Raw genomic sequence first — 17,594 nt, 5'->3', positions numbered from 1 at the left:
ATTATTAATTTACAATATTTTATTATTATTAATTTACAATATTTTATTACTAATATATAATATAATAATGATATCAACCAGATCATTACTATTATTATTACATTATTATATAACTGTATATAAATATGTGATAGAAAAATATGTAATCTTGTCAAACTTCTAAAAAATCGATCAGTGCATTAAAACGCCAAGAATATAAAGAAGAAAATTACCTGTTCGCTCTCTTTCGATCCGGTAGCTTTCGCTTGGCAGTAATTAACGCAGGACTCGTACAAAATGCCCTTGATGATGAGTTGAATGAGTCGATCATTTTTCGCCGAGGTCACCGGATGCGTGGAGTCAATGCCCTTCCTATCACCTGGCAGGAACTTCTCTACCAAGGGATGCACCTCTCGGAAGCATTGTACCCTGGCGTTGCTGGGGTTCCAGTCCTTGTACTGCAGGTGATCCGTTAGCCGCGGTAGAGTGAGCAATAGGCATAGACTACTGTATTCCTCCTTGGAGGGAGCGACTTTCTCAAGGTCGCTCAACACCTTGACGACTTCCTCCACGGCGTTATCCACGCTATTGTTTGTGCTGGTAGCGATAATGTTCGCCTCGGACTTGATGCACAGCAGCTCGACGTATTTGTGACGCAGGATCGAATATGTGAACTTCCTCATGTCGAAGTCCGAGAGCGCCTCCAGGGGCTGAATGAACTCCAGCACGTCGTCCCATTGTCCGTCGAGGATCAGCTGGCGCAGGAAGAGCACGTCGTCGCTGTACTGACCGTTTATCACCCCGGTCTCGCGCTCCAATGAGAGCTGTGAGATGTGAAGGTCACGGCTATGGAGGAACTCCAAGGTCAGTCGCACCACGTCCTCCTCGCGCAGCGTCAGGTGCGCCGCCGGCATCACGTACCGAATACGCAACCTGTGCAAATTAGAAAACAAATTGGCGAATTACGACTCTTGTCACTTTCCGTGAATCGCGCGAGGGTCCGTGATTTACGAGATACTACATCTACAAAATTCCGCTCGCCAACCAACCGAGTTATTACCCTAGGGGGCCAGTGGAGGAGAACGTGAGGTAACGCGCCGAGAAATTATGATACAAGTATTAGCAACTATAAGTTACGGGCAGGACTTCGCAGGTATTGCTTAATCAATGTAACAAAAGTAACGATAACGTAATTAACGCAACACTAGTTGAAACATTTACACATAACATAAAATATAACATATCATAAAAACAATTTAACATAAAAACAAATTGTCATACGTATTATAATAACTTGATGTAATAAAATGCACTGACATACATAACTGTCTATTATACGAACAGCTAGTGAGTCTGAGAAATTATTAAATTATTATAACTCACGCGTCTTTTTCTCTCTTTGTGGATGTATAAAAAAATAACGCACGTTAACTGTTAATTGCGATATTTTATCCTTTGTGTGTGTGTGTGTATTATATATATAAATTATTGTTACTATCATACACGATCATTGCTATTATTATACTATATAGTATAGTTTTAGAATGCAAATAATGTTGAATTTCTTGCAGATGTTCTGACACAACAAAATATAAAAGAAAGAAATATCCAGCAGATATTGTTGTTTGCAGCAACTGTGATTATCGTCGTTATTGTGGTGTGATTTCTATGCAAATTTTTGCCTAATGATTTACCCGTCATTCGCCTCTACTCACTAAATACAGACGACGCAGGAAAAATATTTGTATTCGGAGAACGGCTCGACAGCGGAAGGAGTCTACGTCTGCATGTAGCCACCCACTTACGCGTTAATCAGTGCACGTCTGCGAGTGCGCTGGCCCCGAAATGCAATGAGCTCTCGTGAGGAAGCGCATTTTCGCGCATTCCGTACATGCATATCGTTGGCGAGTTTCGCAATCTCATGAATTTTTCCTACAAGTGGAAGTCCCCTTCGCGAATTGAACGCGATCTTTGTTCGTGAAAACTGGTTGATCGCATAAACATCTGCTGAAACATTCGTGATACTATAACGCAATCGCGTTCGCCGTACCGTATTTAGAGAAATAACTTGCGAAACCATTCACGAGTACGCGAATCGTATTTTCGATCGATTAACAAAGCAACAGTTCAAGCTGACAATACGTTGCCGGAAACCCTGAATAGCTATCTTCGTATCCGTTGGAGAAACATTTGATGACAATTGGATTTTCGCTACGAACGGTTTCGCAAACAGCCGTATTGTGCAAGTTAGTCGAATCGCGCGAGGCACACGAAACTCGTAACATCAGCGATTTCGTGAGTTAATTTGTTGCCTCGCGACGAACGACTTGTATCAGTCTCGATCAAACCGTAGCAAGAGCAGCACGAAATCGCGATGCTCGCGTATCAAGGAATAGTAAGTGGAGTCTTTTATACTTAACATATCTTCAATTAATATATCCCAGTTAACCTTCCTTATATTTTTGCAAACAAATCCAATCTTCATCATTGAAATATACAAAAAGCAATTTAAGAAAAGAGGAATATTAGAGACGAATCGATCTTGTATTATGCTTTGGTTTATTATTAAAGAAGATTTTATCGTTGATTTGAAGGTAGTTTCAATCATCCAGAGATTCTAATGTTGAAAATTAGATTTATTTGCAAAAATGTAATTAGAATCTCTGAGCAATTAAACCGCCTATTAAATCAATGCTGACGAAATATTCTTTAATAACGAATAAGCACATAATACACAAAATCGTGTACGATTCATTCCTAATATTCCTCCTTTTCTAAATTGCTCTTTATACATTTCAATGATGCTATAATAGGTTTATAGATTTGTAAGCAATAATATTCACGAATAATTTCGGGAATTTTATTTCCGCAATCGAGCACATCCGTTCGAGAATAGTTTATATAGAGTTCGTTTAATCGTTTCAGTTCCTAGCGGTGACAATTTCGACGGCGAGCGTCGTGCTCGCCGACGTCCTCGTTCAGCCTGGTTACTATTACGACAATAATCGACACAATCCGTCGTATCAACCTGCTGATCCACAATACCAGCCGTCGTTTCCGGCCGGGCAATACTACACGAAACAACTTACGGACCAGCAATTAATGCCACATCCTAGAAGAGGTCAGGTAGTTTATCCTCATAACGGGTATCAAAACTACTATCGGCCATACCTCGTGGGACATCCGGCGTATCATCATCATCATCACCACCCCTACGTGGTACCACATCATACGCACTACGCAAAAATCGAAGGACATGGATATGTCCGGCCGTCGATATTCCATGATTATTGGCATCCCGTGGTGAATATTTATCTAATAATTATTAATAATTTATCTAATAATAATTAGATGTAATAATCATATATGTTTATCTACTAAATTATGTATAAATGTTTTATCTACTTAGGGTCGGTCATTCCAACTTTTTGATAAGTTAACTGAAGATTAAATGATATATCTCTGTTTTTGTTTTTCCTTCAACTCAGACACATATATGATTTAACTATCAGTTAATTTACCAAGAAGTTGGAATAACCGACCCTTACTGAAGGACGATAGGTAAAATGAGCTGATTTTAGGCTAAAAAGCGTAATATAAATTATACATGTATTGAATATAATGGTAGCATTTTTATCCATCTAAACTCAGGGGAAAGTGATCAAAATTCACCGTAAAAGGATTGAAATAAATCACTTTTAATAGTAATTTGGTTAATGACGATTTTGTGTGTGTTCTAATTACTTAATTGTATCATAACTTTTTTCCACTAAAAACTGAAGAAACACTTAAAAATACTAAATTACTAAAAATATTATTTAAATAATTAAAAATACTAAATACATTGTAAGTTCTTTGATAAAATCTCTAAAATAGTGTAGAAGTCCACCATTGACCATTTTGGCATTCTTAAAGCTGCACAATGTATGCAAGTACACATCTAATCAGAATCACACAAGATCTTTTGAACAAAAAAAATTGATTATCTATTTTTAATTTTTATATCATATTGATGTCGCTGTGTCTGATTCAATATCTAAAATTTTTAAGTATTTCCTTGTTTTTCGGTTAATTTTTCAAGAAAAAAGTAATAGAACTAAACTATAACACAAATAAAAAGCCGTGCATTTTATCCATCGTCCTTTCTCCGGATGGAATCTCACTGAAAACGAGTGAACAGTGATAGCATTTTCACTCAAAGCGATAGTAAAAATACTTCCACTCGAAATCGCAAGAACGAATGTTTCACTCAAGCTTAGAGTGGATTCCATATGAGTGAATATTTCAATCGATCAGGGTGAATATATGTCTGTGACGATGAAGTGCACAAGATTTCCTCTTCAATTTCAAGCGAATATATTCGCTGGCTGATTCAGAGTGAGAAATTCACTTTATATGAGTAAAAAATCACTCGAATTCGAACGATTCAATCTAGTCACTCTTACTTTCCAAGTGAAATTTTACTGCAAAAAATTTAGAGAATACTCGGAACGAAAAGGAGAAACGTTCGAATAATTTAATAAAAGATGACATATATCTTGTAACGTTCAATATTTTGACGTTAATGCGACCCATGCTACGCCAATTTTATGCGACCTTCGGCTCATGTCATTTCTTAAAGTCTGCATTTTCTTAGATAGGACACTACCGATATAAAAGATCCCCCGTACAATCCCATGACACCACAGTGGAGGAACTCGCCAAACCTGCGCTCGTTAACCATGAAGTGGCCACGAAGCCGTCCCTAATGACTACGAAATATTCTACGGTTATCGACTCACATCTTCAGGAAAACGAGCCTGCCGGTACTGATAGTAAGTGTTTCCGAAGAATGACTAACTGATGTATATTTCCGCGAATTGCGTTGCCTGCTTCCGATTTCGTCGCGACTTCGGCTTTGAAACATTACGCAATTCGCTGAGACACGAACGCGAGTCGTGCATCAATTTCCCTGAGCTATTCAATAATAATTACAGATAAGCGTTCGGAGGGCAAGCGTCAGAGCAAAAACGATCACGTTACCACGGGACCGATGTTATTCGGCCTCTATCCACAAAATATGCATCGCGATTCTCGTCAACTTGGCGCCATTTCAGATCCTACGAAACCCTCGAGTGTTTCGATACGCTCAAGTATTCACAACATGCCGAAGTATCCAAATGGAAAATCCATGATGAATTCTGGTACGACGATTGTGGTGAACCCGATACAGGAGACGTCAACAACAATGACCTCTCAGGGAACTGGACCAAAAGAAGATAATAAAAATCAACAGCAGAATCAGACGCCTCTCACGGATCCAAATGAACTCTCGAGTTCGATTTCGTCGTCGAACAGAGCATCGGACGAAGAGTCGGTCGGCGCTGCTCGTGATTACTATAACCACGGAAAAGTGTTCGAATGGCCAATCATGCCATCAGAATTCTATACACCGCTGCGATACGGAACATGGAATTTGCCAAGTTTGTACAACCCGATATACGTGCGATATAAGTTCCCCGATCCTAGGCAGAACTATGTGTCAATGAAATTGGAACCACGCTATCAGCAGAATGAGTATCCGATATCGGATAAGAAATCTCCACTGGTGAGTCTCTAACGACGATATAATTTTTACTTCGTGTATATAGAGAGTACTCGCTAGTCACACACTGTGAATTTTTACATTTAAGAATATGTTTTGCATCGATTGCATTGAAATATCTTATTTTTATTGTAGTATATATTTTCCGTATTCGTATATACATATATTAACTCGTATATACATATATTAACTTCGATTACTTCGCAGGTCATTTTGGGAATAGTTGAAATTTCAACGGTCTATTACGAATTTTGCTAAACAAATAAAATTTATAACATTAGTGGCTAAACAATGTTTTGACGAGAAAGTAGAGACCTAAATGAGAATTATCAGACCATATGCTTGCTCCGACTTTTTTTATTTGTATATATGAGAAGAAAAGTGACACTGTCTGGAATAAACAACGTTAGTAAAAAATAGGGGAGCAGACACGAAGGGTTAAAAATTCTAAAAATATAACATATACTACAATATAGTATATCATATATTTTTAGTCAGAATAAAAATACATCTAACCTGTTTTCTTGCGTTTAAAAGGCTACGGTATAATAATAAGTCGAACACTTTGTCGTCAAATCGTTGATAACCCTTTCTGGCTTCTAGTTGAATATGAATCTTTAAAGATGAGCTGTTTAGAAACAAGCAACTCACGTGTAAGACGTATAAGATATAGACGTATAAGATATCTTTGAATATTCTCTACTTTTATAAACAATAATTAAAATGTTTTTTTTCTCTCCTTTGTCTATTTGCAGAAGTCACGTAAGTACAACAAGGAGCAATCAAAAACCAACCAGCTGACTGGCGCGTCAAATCCCAACAACGATTATAGAGCGGCGAGTTCCTGCGATTCCTCTCCAGATTACTCCGACTATCGGTCCATCTACGACGATCTTATTCCAGTAGAAATGCACAATACATACGCGCCGGTTACGTATCCGATCGATCTGGACTATTACACGACTTACCAGAGCAGTGATACCCAAATTAACCCGATGACGAACATCGTTCAGACCTCGCCGTATGTGACGCAACTTTTAAACACCTACGATAACCCGATGAGTACAAGATATGTTTCCGTACCGCAAACTTATTATCACCACAATCCCGCCTTGACCTACGACAACGCGCCGTTCGAAGGTACATTTTCGTTTCCGAACTATTATTAGTGTCAGGCTGCTATTACAAGTACGACGCGCTGCCCATCGATTCGTACCGCGCCTCGCATCTCGAAGCAACGAGCCGATTGACCGTAAGAATTTTTCATGATCTATTTATCATATGTTACGTATATCTCTTACGCCATACACATAATTTTATACACGCGCCCGCCTTTCATCGAGCTCCGTCCACTCGTTAGTTAGATTTTCCTCACACAAGGTAAATGTCCCAATGACTGAACGAGAATAAGAAAGCACAATCAGTTTAACATTTCTATGAATAAATAATTAATAGTATCATTAATGAAAGTAACGTTTCTATGAAACTATGGTTTGTTAGCGATCGAGAAATAATAGCAAAGATAAAATAATCAATAAGTATTAATTATAATTATAAGTATTAATTATAATCTTAACAAGATATTAGATAATGACGGTTTTATCAATAATTAAACTGGAACATAAATCACATGTTCTAATTACCGAGTAAAATTTAATGACCGAATAATCATGATTAAATAATATTACAAATTGGCACAAGGAAATGTCTTTCTAACAAAATTTTAAAGGCTCTTTTTTTTAGAAATATTAAATACAAATATATATTATTAAAGTTCCAATTATTGAAACATTATTCAATTGCTAGGGCATTTACTTTATCTTTCTGCAAATAAAAATTGCTATATTTCAATTCGATATTGAGCTTTAGTATAAATTTCGGTATGCGCTAATGCTTTATGTTTAAATTTTGATGGCACTGCCATCAAATGCATTGAATACATTTTCAATATAGACGTAGATTTCATTTCGCATTGTAAAAGTAGTCCCATTTGGAATAACTTGCATTTAGTACAAAGGTATATAAAAAATTACATTTTCATATAATGTAATCAAATTTTTTTAATACAACTTAACTCTAATTAGACATATATGTACGCACACGAAGAAGATATTGTAGTAAAAATTGCGTGAAAATTAAGTTTCTTTTTATAATATTTTGTGCAAAGTTAAACTACATTAAATTGCAGCACAAATTACTATAGAAACAATAAGTTGATAATTTATCTAGTATATAATATAAAAAATCAAGTAATTATAATAATTTTGCACTAAAAAGTTAAACGTGTATAAAAATCTTTGAACAAATATGTAGTAATTTCGGACATAAGATTATAAAGAAATTTTGTCATAACTTACACTGAAAGAAAAATACAATTGTTTTTGACGTCAACTATACTTTTTTTGTGATTTTAACCACAAAAATAGTTACAAAAACCATTGTTTTAATAAGTGTTATTAGAAAGATGATTCTTCTAATTATTTTTTTAGTTAAAATCACAAAAAGGTATAGTTGACGCCGGAAGCAACTATATTTTTCTTTCAGTATATATTATAATATTTCTTCCATGTGTATAAACCATTTTAATTTGCGTGTGTAACTGTATACTATTCCGAAATAAATATGATTAAAACAAAATATAAGTGGTAACAGCATAAGCGCAATTAATGGCGCAGACTGTGACAGTGTACTTTTCACGGAAGTTTCACGAGAAAAACGTAAAATCCATCCTGTGCATTCTTTCGATACAAAAGTCAATTAACAACGATGGATTTTTACAATCGGGGATAGGCCAGTAATATCCGGATCGTGTGTTCAGAATTACGAGCTTTCATCAGGGAGTGTAAATTGAGAACACTTTCACAGGTAAACTTAACGATTACAGTTGCGCGAATCACGCGCCGGCCGACGTGATGAAACGAAAATTCAATTTCAGACAATTTGCCGAGAGAGTTAATTGAGCCGCGCGTGTGAAGAGGAGGACCGAGGCGTCGTCCGTCTGTAAAACGTGCGGACGCTTGCCGGAAAAGGAGGGCAAACACCGATCGAGCAATTTCTGATTCGCCTCCGGGACATCTTGCCGCGATGAAATGCAATTTCTTCGATTCCCGGAAACCCCCCGCGCGAACGTTTATCTATCGTTAAAGCCGTCGCATAAAATAAACATCCATACGTTTCATAGGCCCAAGAAATTTAAAATAAGTAGGATATTTTTCAGACATTTATATGCTGTATAAGTATAGTATATGTGACATTATATATATAATCGTGATTCACTGAGAAGCTAACATCTAATTCTAAATTCAAATATATCTTACTGTATCTAGACAAGTTTCAAATAACGACTATTAATACGGGTCTTAGGCCTGTGTTATAGTTGTCAAACCTGCCTGAAACAGCTTCATGTCAGATGCTCAGATTTTTATTCAAGGTCAGATCCAAGTTTTCCAGTTGAATTATGATATATGTGGCATTTTGGGTAAATCACACAATTATTAGTATTCTCTTTAGTCATTGGCATTCTTCAAAAATTTCGTATTTTATATGAGCAGCATTGCAGTTCTTGCAATTTCTTGCATATATGATTCCAAAAGAGATCTTCAAAACTAAAATTTTGAACATATACCGTTGGTCACGAAAAAAACCAAATTCTTTGAGAGTATCAATAACTAATCAAGAGGATATCAATAATTATGTGATTTACCATGTAGTTATAATCATGATTCAACTAAATTATGCGATTAGATCAACGATAGTTGAAAACAAAACACATCATACACTATATTTCAGGTTTGCTATTCTTTTACAGTTGACTAAATTTTGTAGTTCGGATTCCTTCCAGATTGTTGACTCGATTGCAACAAAATACGCGTAATGAAGCTTGAGACTTGAGACTGAATTTTTAAGCCATTTTAATTTTTGATCCACCAGCGTGCGTTATCGAATGGAATTAAATGGCAAAGCTTTAGCCACCGCTATATATGACTTGCAGTATATGACGTGATATTCCAATGGGATTGAGCAAAATAATACCTCGCTCTGTGGAGTCAATTGACGACGATCGCGATGTCCATTGATCGAGACGCATCGTTGACTCCATCGGATGCACGTGTAATGGCCGGCAGCCGATTATAGCAGGTCGTAAACTCTTCGTCTAATAACGCGACGAGCTAACGGGGCCCTGAGGCGTTTAAAGCGCGTTGAAAGTTATGAAACGAGACGTAAAAGGCACGCACCGTGTTTAGCAACGATCTAATTGCCATTGCAATCGCGCGAACGTATATCGCGATACAGATTCCGTCGTTCTCAATGCTAACCGACGAAGTCGTTCTCAATGTTAATCCCCACGATTCGGTCCCTCGCGTTCTCTTCTCTTTCAGCATGACGAATCTTCCTTGTCGAGTGAAGAGAAAAATAATACGTTTTAATGTCTGGGACATAACGTGAAATAGGCGCGCTTTGACATTATCTCATGCAAGAGCACAATATTGCCGTCACACATGGTTGATCGATTCAAAATTTAAGAGGAAGTACGTTTACCGGGCGGAAGTTACGAATCGCCGGCGAGTCGTTCCACAACGTTTGGCGTAATAACGGTCGCAGGAATTGGCCGTTATTCGTGTAACAGGCGAGTTAGCCCAGCTACAATTAAACACTAATTAACAGTCAACGTGGGGCCCTAATTGTCTGCCGAAAAACGCGCAATGACCGTCTGCCAGACTTTGTATTGCCGGTTAATGCGTGGGCACAAATTAATTAAATGAGTAGGTTCCAGTTTTTCAAGAGTACGAGAAGAAGAATTCCTGGATCATGGGTTTTTCACATCTCGATCACGTTTTAAGACGATGGAGTCACGTCAAAACTTTTGTGAGCTGTCAGCAATCCAGAACTTGAAGAATCCCAAGTGCATAGATTTCCAACTGTTCGAAAAATCTCGGCATTTCAGAGCCGGCAACTTCGCAACAAAATTAGAACTTTAGCTCTTCTTCGAATCTTTCTCCATTCTTCCACACAGAAAAGAAGGATATTCTTGTTTGGAAAATATCTTTATTTTTGAGCGCAGATAAAACATTTGTTAGAATATATCTTATATGATTCGACGAAAGAAAACCTGTGTTTTTATAATTCTAAAATAACCTTCATGGAAAACACAAAATATTGAGTTGAAAATATAATATTTTTATAAATTGTGTGTTATATCCTATCCGTTTAAAACTAATATACTCAAATTAACAATCTATGTCTCATACATAAAACAATCATTGTCTCACATACAAGCAACAATATACTTTGTTAGAAGAATTTTATTGTCTTGAGTTTCAATAATGTTATAATTTTATTTGAATATTGTAATAGTCTCATAAAAAGTACAACGTGATTATTTTGATGATAACGATATCTTCATTTGAAAACATTTAAAAACATTATATTCTCAATCTAATATTTCCTGCTTTTCATTAGTAAAAATTATTTTTGGACAATAAGAATACAGTTTGGTTCGCGTTGAATCGTGTAAGTATATATTCTTATAAGTGCCTTATCTTCGATATGTTAACGCTATGTAACCTCATTTGAAGATTAATATGTTAAAAATAAAAATACTGTCTGAACAAGAATGTCCTTTTTTCTGTACGTCCTTCGCATCTTTAAACGCGGAGAGATCTCAGGACTTCTCTTCGATACTTCGATCTTGTAAACAAAGCGCGTCGAGGTTTTCTCGCCGGTTGCCGATTTTATCGGGGGTGAGGGAGAACAGGAGTACGATACGGTAGAAATACGACTCCAATTCCGTCTCGATTCGCAAGAGCGAAAAAATTTCAAACGCAAAAAGCACCATCGTCTCGTCAAAGAGAACGCCGTGACTGGCAGCGCGCTCGTGCTTATCGCCCGGAGCTGCATTTAGTCGCCCCCGACTACAACTTCAACATCTCCTTGACTCTTTGCCGCCGTCTCTGGTTCCCACGTCGTTCGTAATTCCAGCTTTCCACCGGCGACATCGCACGTACCCTCACGTGGACGTTACAGGAGAGCGGGCGACATGGACCGTCCGTTAATTTATACCACAACCCTTGAGGCGATTCAATATAACGGCGTATCCTTCCGCAGGACGGAATTAATCGGGCATGCAAATGAGAGACGGGATAGCATATCGACCTGCCGATTCTCGCGCGCTTCGTCTTTCCGTATCCATCCATTTTCCCGGTTAACCGGGACGATAAAAGTCCTATGATCGCAGGAAATATGGATATGAAATCTATGGTGTCTCCCTCGCTTCAATGGAATAATGCACATGAGATAATGTCAGGTTGGTACACGAATTATGTCACAGATTGCGTATTAATCATATAGTGATAATATAATTGATATTATTAATGATTTCGAATATTTTAACTTTCGAAATTGGAGTAATAATTATATAAATCGTATAAAAGGATCAAGTAAAAATAAAACTTGTATACACCAGAATATTTAATATTTTAACGTAAGGAAAAGTTAAATTTAGATATATACGAATGTTGTCAGAAATTATTGACGATACACAGAATAGATACACCGAGAAACAAATATCTAAAAAATATTTATTCGGTGAATACTAACACATTTATTGCAGCATATAAAGTGATTGGAGCTTCTGATGTAACAGCGCGAAAGAATACTTGGACGCGTGAGGTCGCAATCATCGAAGAAACACATCCTCGGGTTTTTAAAAATGGAGGACCGGTCGACATGACGAAAACTATATAGCAATCGGCCAGAGAATTTGCATCGCCCGCAGGAAGAGGCCGGTGAATATTGTCGCACGGCACCTATCTCCGTGGATAAATCAAGCGTCGAATACCGGTCTCGACTCACGGGGTCAAAGCTGACCCGCTGAATACCTCCATTACGGGATGGCTAATGGTTTCTTTGCGCGTTTCTATCCACCGCGAAGAAAGCCCTCTCTGGAAATCTCGCCGCTGGTTAATGAAAAAGAAACGGAAAGCTCGTTCCTCCACCGAGTCTCATCCCAGATCACTAACGCGGGTTCAACGTGCCGAACTTAGCATCACGCTATCGCGGAGTTACCGTCGCTCGTCATCGCTAAATACCTCGCCGGATTATACTCACCAACGCTAAATATCTCGTCAAATTGAATTCTTAATGTCAAATAATTCAGCGAGTCGAGAAGATTTACACGCGAAGAAAACAGTATGGTTGGCTCGCATATAAATCTGGTTATGCCAAACAGATTCAATAGTAAAATACGGGACAACTAATTATGTGGTCGCTGCAGCCAATTGCTGAGTTAGATCAGGAGCACACAGAAAAAGCAGTAAAATTTAAGCAGTAAGAAAATTGACCAATCACAGTCGGCGATTCTCTTTACAGAAGAAGAATAATCGATTGTGATTGTTCAAATTTCTTACTGTTTATGTTTTTCTGCCGTTCCTCCACCGGAAGACATGGTCTTCACTAACGTTGCAGCAATGACGACACCTGACACATACATATTTTTTACTTATGCGAAGTACATGAATTATTGAGAAAGCAAAATACACATAAAGAACAATAAATCTTTTGGATATAACTACTAAAGATTTGATTGATCCTATTTGAACTAAGTTATGGTCTGATGTGCCAAATTTTCGTCTCGACAACAAAATCCTTTTTTTCTGTGAAACCGATTTCTAGTTTGTCACAATCAGATTATACGCAATTACATTGTGGTAGTCTATCTGAATCATATCATATAGTTAGCTTTGTGTGATGATAATGTATATAACCATTATCATCACACAAAGTTAACTATATCGAGAACAAAATGTTTGATCTAAAATTATAATTATTTTTACTCCCACCATATTTTTTTGGTTATTTTAACAAAAAATTATAGCAGTAACATGCATATGAAATAATTATCACTAACATTATAGTAGAATTTAATTAAAAAGATAATTTTCTTGATTATAATTTATATTAATTGTTTCTCTATGTGATTATAAGCTACAAATACCACACATGTTTCCCTTGTGCGCGATGATACAACTACGTTGCTCACAACTAAATATATCTTTTTTGCTGTGTACTTCCTAAGTTTCTTAAAGTGAAAAGTAGCAATATTTTCACTCGAGGCGATAGTGAAAATATTATCACTCGAGGTCACGAGAGTGATCGTTTCACTCAAGATTAGATATGATTCCATGTAAGCGCGTATTTCAATCGATTGAAATGAATATGTTTCCCTGGCGATGAAATGCATCAGATTCGCTTTTCAACTGCAAATAAAATATTCATTCAACGATTCGAGTGGAGAATTCACTCTGTAGAAGTGAAAAGTCATTCAAATTCGAGTCACTCTACTTTTTGAGAGAGATTTCACTCCGAGAAGTTTAGAGAGTACGTTTGAGTGATGGCGTGTGTAACAAGTTCAGAAAGAACTCGCGCCCTCTTTTTCTCTCTCTCGCCCGTCGACACTCGCTTCCGCATTCTCGTCGATTCGCGGACAATCGCTACAAACGTCGCAAGCGATTACTTGTAATCGGAGCAAGCGTCGTTAATAGTATCTGAAACGAAGCGTCGCTGTATATCTCAAAGTGACTCATCGGCACGCTTAGTCTCGTGCGCGGGAACACGAGATTACTGAGGATGTTTCGTACTTACGCTGATTACGGGCAATCGCCAACGGCGTTTGTTACTATACGCGTGAAATCGCGTCGTCCTTAGCTATTAGGACGGGCAGTTTGTGCGATGTAACAGAAAGATGAGACGTGAGAGAGAGAGGAGAGAAGATCGACGAGCGTTGTCTATCGAGCCGTCAATTATTTTGCCACCATGATCTTGGAACTGTATTGTGGAGGAGAGGGAAATCGAAGCGCGGAAATTTTCTCACTAACGATGCAAGTCGAGTTATTTCATCCAACACGCTAATGTAAATTATTCTCGCAATCGAACGAGATCGAAATTAGGATTCACACGAGCGACTGTTACATTTATTGACGAAAACGTCTCAACTCATACGTGATTCATCACGTGAGTCACTCGAGAACTGCACAGCTCTGACACGAAATAGACTCTTATCTTGGGAACAGAATTATCGGAAACGTAACGATATAGATAATGTTAAACACAAACAAGATTCAGCCTTGGTACTTGCTCAGTTGTACTTGGGGAGTTAAAATCAGGCCAGAAATTAAAACAAGAATTTAATCTAGTCTATACGTAGGAAGTGCATCGTATATCATAAGCACCGACAGCAATATTAAAAAATGTTTGGTATTTGTAGCTATAATCATATAGAGGTACAATTAATATAAAATATGTGGTCAAAGAGAAACCATCTCTCTAATTAAATTCCACAACAACATTAGTGATGATAATGTTATATACATATTACTGCTACCATTTTTTGTATTAAAACAACCAAAAATTAATAAAATACGTAAATTACTCATGCACGTGCGAATGACATATTTACTTCTTCCTGATCGTGCGTTTATACGCGGTGGTGGACATTCACGCGACACGATTGACAGAATCAGGAATCGAGAGAGGAGACCAAGAGACGCACATCACACGCGCGAAAGACACGAGAACGGGAGCGGAGCACGTGGTCGAGAGGGCCGTACGGGTGACACCGCGCGGCGCACTGACTCAACGCCGGGCGTCGCGACGCCGCTGCGTCGGCGCCGAGGTGATACCTGCTGGTCGCCCGGAACACCCTCGCGATCGCGGTCCACCGCAAGTGAGACCGGTGATTGCGTCGTACGTGCATGTATGTGCGTACACGCTCGCGAGAATCGCCGTGCAAGAAAATCGATCTCGAGGGAGTCTCGGGTGAGTAACCTCATATGGTCACGAAGGGGGCGATGATGACGTCACTAGCGAACGCTCGAACGCACGGTAGTCGTAAATACGTTTCGAGAGGAGAATCCTCCGAGGACACGCTACCCGCTGAGCAAGCTCGAGATGGTATCAAACGCCAGACAATAATGAGCGGAATACCATTTCCATTTATGAGAGCGAAATATAATCGCGTTATTAACGTGGTTCGGCCGTGAAACTTTTTTTTTTAACTCTTCTTAATAGAAGAGTCTTAATAGAAATTTATTTAGAGCATGTACGTTGGAAATCGTTTGAAATCGCATCACTGATATATAACTAGACCACTAACGAGATCTGCTATTTAATAGTGAGGTTGGAATATGATGTTTTGGTCGGAGAGAAATTTTTGGAAGAAATATGTGGTAAACTATTCTTTTTTGTGTATGGCAAATTTTTATACCGTTAGGTTGAAATAATTTCGGAATAAATTACTAATTAATTGCTGCAATAATACACAGGGAGAATATTGTAATTTTTTTTTCATATAAATTTCTTTTCAATTTTGCAATGTTTTTACACGAAAAAAAGCGACTTGGTTGGAAAAAACAATTTTTTATGAAATGTAAATAATTTAGAAAGTCCGAAATTATCAGAATTCTGTGTAAGTTAACCAGAACTCTTGATAATCTAGATTAAATTCTGACAACTCCAACCAGAATATCAGAATTGTTCTTATTTCAACAGAAATAGGTTTATCCAACACTTTTTTTCCATGTAATAGTGTAGGAATAGACTATCAGTAAGTCTATCTATCTATCTTGTTAACCTTAGAACCTTAAACATCAAAAAGTTATATAGAAACTTTTCTCTCGTCAGAGTAAAAAACATCAAGGAATATGAACCTATTAATGTTTTTACGATTTAATAAGACTGAAAAAAGTTATAGCAAGACAAAACATATTTTTAAGACCAATAAAAGTTCAAAAAGTTAGTTTGGATAAATTTTATCTATGTTTAAGGTCCTAGGATCAAGAAACATAGCAAATGTTTTAATAACACATTTCAGCTTCTGATATATAAATAACACATATGAAATAAAAGGATAATAAATAATTGCAGAAAATGTCGATGTATTCCTTGGTCACAAAATCCTGTAGTAATTTTTACTATAAAATTCTCTCTGTGGAGTACAATGAAAGTTTCACAAAACTCCTCTGCCCGTACATATATAATTTATTTAGCAGAGAACGTTGTTACGAGGATTTCCTTGGCATTTCAATTATACGTCTGCTTTGTAAGTTAAATATACCGAAAAAAAAGACATAACTTTCGTAGGGACCGTTTTAGTAATTAAGTATGATTACACGCGCGGAACGAGCAGGTCATGGCGAAGGGTTCACAGGATCCCGGGCATAGCAGTTACACCCAGAAATCTGAACGAGCGACCTCACGATAAATCTCGCGGGCTCAACGGGCGCGTAGTCGATCGCAAAGAGGGACCGGTCCCACGTAATCTGACCCTCTCCGTAACCTTCACCTACGCGGTCAACCTCTCTGGAATACACATATGGCCAGGTCGACTTCCGCGTAAGAGAACTTATTGCCGTCACCGCCGTGAGCATTCGAGGGGATACCTCATCGCCGAGGGCCGGTATTTACTGGCAAGCGATTTTTGTGGAATCGCGACGGTCGAAAAACGGTGGACGGAGCGAATAACGGCGTATCTCCTCCGCGGGACCCGACGAAATCCGGCGAGCGCGTCGGTTAGCCGCGCAGAAAAATCCACGCGAACACACGAGCCGCTCATGCGACTGCAATTAGCGGCAAATTAATATTGCTACTCGTGTAACTGATGTAAAGCTAATTGAACGCATCGCTCGCCGCATAAGATGCCACGGAAGCGATGAGATTACTTGTACTGAAATTGATTTCCTGTAGCGGGATATACCGTTTCGGAATGAAATTCAAATCTTAGAAGAAATATATGGGATTTAACTTGCACCTTTCAACGGTAATGTCGTCGTTAACAATATGAGATTTATATCAGAGCGAAAAACTGTGAATTTAAAACATAAATTAACAAATAATCTTCAATATTGTTGATATTGACCCCCGATATTATAGCCCTCGATAATAATTACATGATATTGTGCATTGAGAGAAAACATCTAAATATCACATGAATCTAAGTTCTTTCATTTAAATTAAAGAAACAATTGCTTTCATAGAA

The 17,594-nt window shown here is 37.8% G+C and overlaps 2 protein-coding genes across 9 annotated transcripts in view; one reads left to right on the top strand and one right to left on the bottom strand.

Moving 5' to 3' along the window:
* The window catches only part of LOC116848938 (WD repeat-containing protein 47), a 108,315-nt gene that overhangs the window by 75,551 nt on the left and 15,170 nt on the right, over nucleotides 1-17,594 (bottom strand). For 7 of the 8 annotated variants that reach the window (XM_032825576.1, XM_032825577.1, XM_032825581.1 and 4 more), the window contains one exon: nucleotides 213-912. In XM_032825576.1, coding sequence (XP_032681467.1) covers nucleotides 213-912 — 700 coding nt within the window. Of the gene's footprint in view, nucleotides 1-212; nucleotides 913-15,017; nucleotides 15,071-17,594 lie in introns of those variants that run through there. The other variant, XM_032825580.1, reaches the window with a different exon arrangement.
* LOC116848941 lies at nucleotides 2,218-8,200 on the top strand. The gene is made up of 5 exons (XM_032825592.1): nucleotides 2,218-2,374; nucleotides 2,905-3,282; nucleotides 4,616-4,793; nucleotides 4,956-5,566; nucleotides 6,319-8,200. Exons 1-5 carry the CDS (start codon nucleotides 2,354-2,356, stop codon nucleotides 6,730-6,732), a joined length of 1,602 nt encoding a protein of 533 aa, XP_032681483.1. The 5' UTR covers nucleotides 2,218-2,353; the 3' UTR covers nucleotides 6,733-8,200.

Source organism: Odontomachus brunneus, unplaced genomic scaffold (assembly GCF_010583005.1).
Source record: "Odontomachus brunneus isolate Ranch 3 - 2012 unplaced genomic scaffold, Obru_v1 Obru_scaffold_102, whole genome shotgun sequence".
Lineage (NCBI taxonomy): Eukaryota > Metazoa > Arthropoda > Insecta > Hymenoptera > Formicidae > Odontomachus > Odontomachus brunneus.
This window is presented reverse-complemented; position numbering and strand designations above follow the sequence as displayed.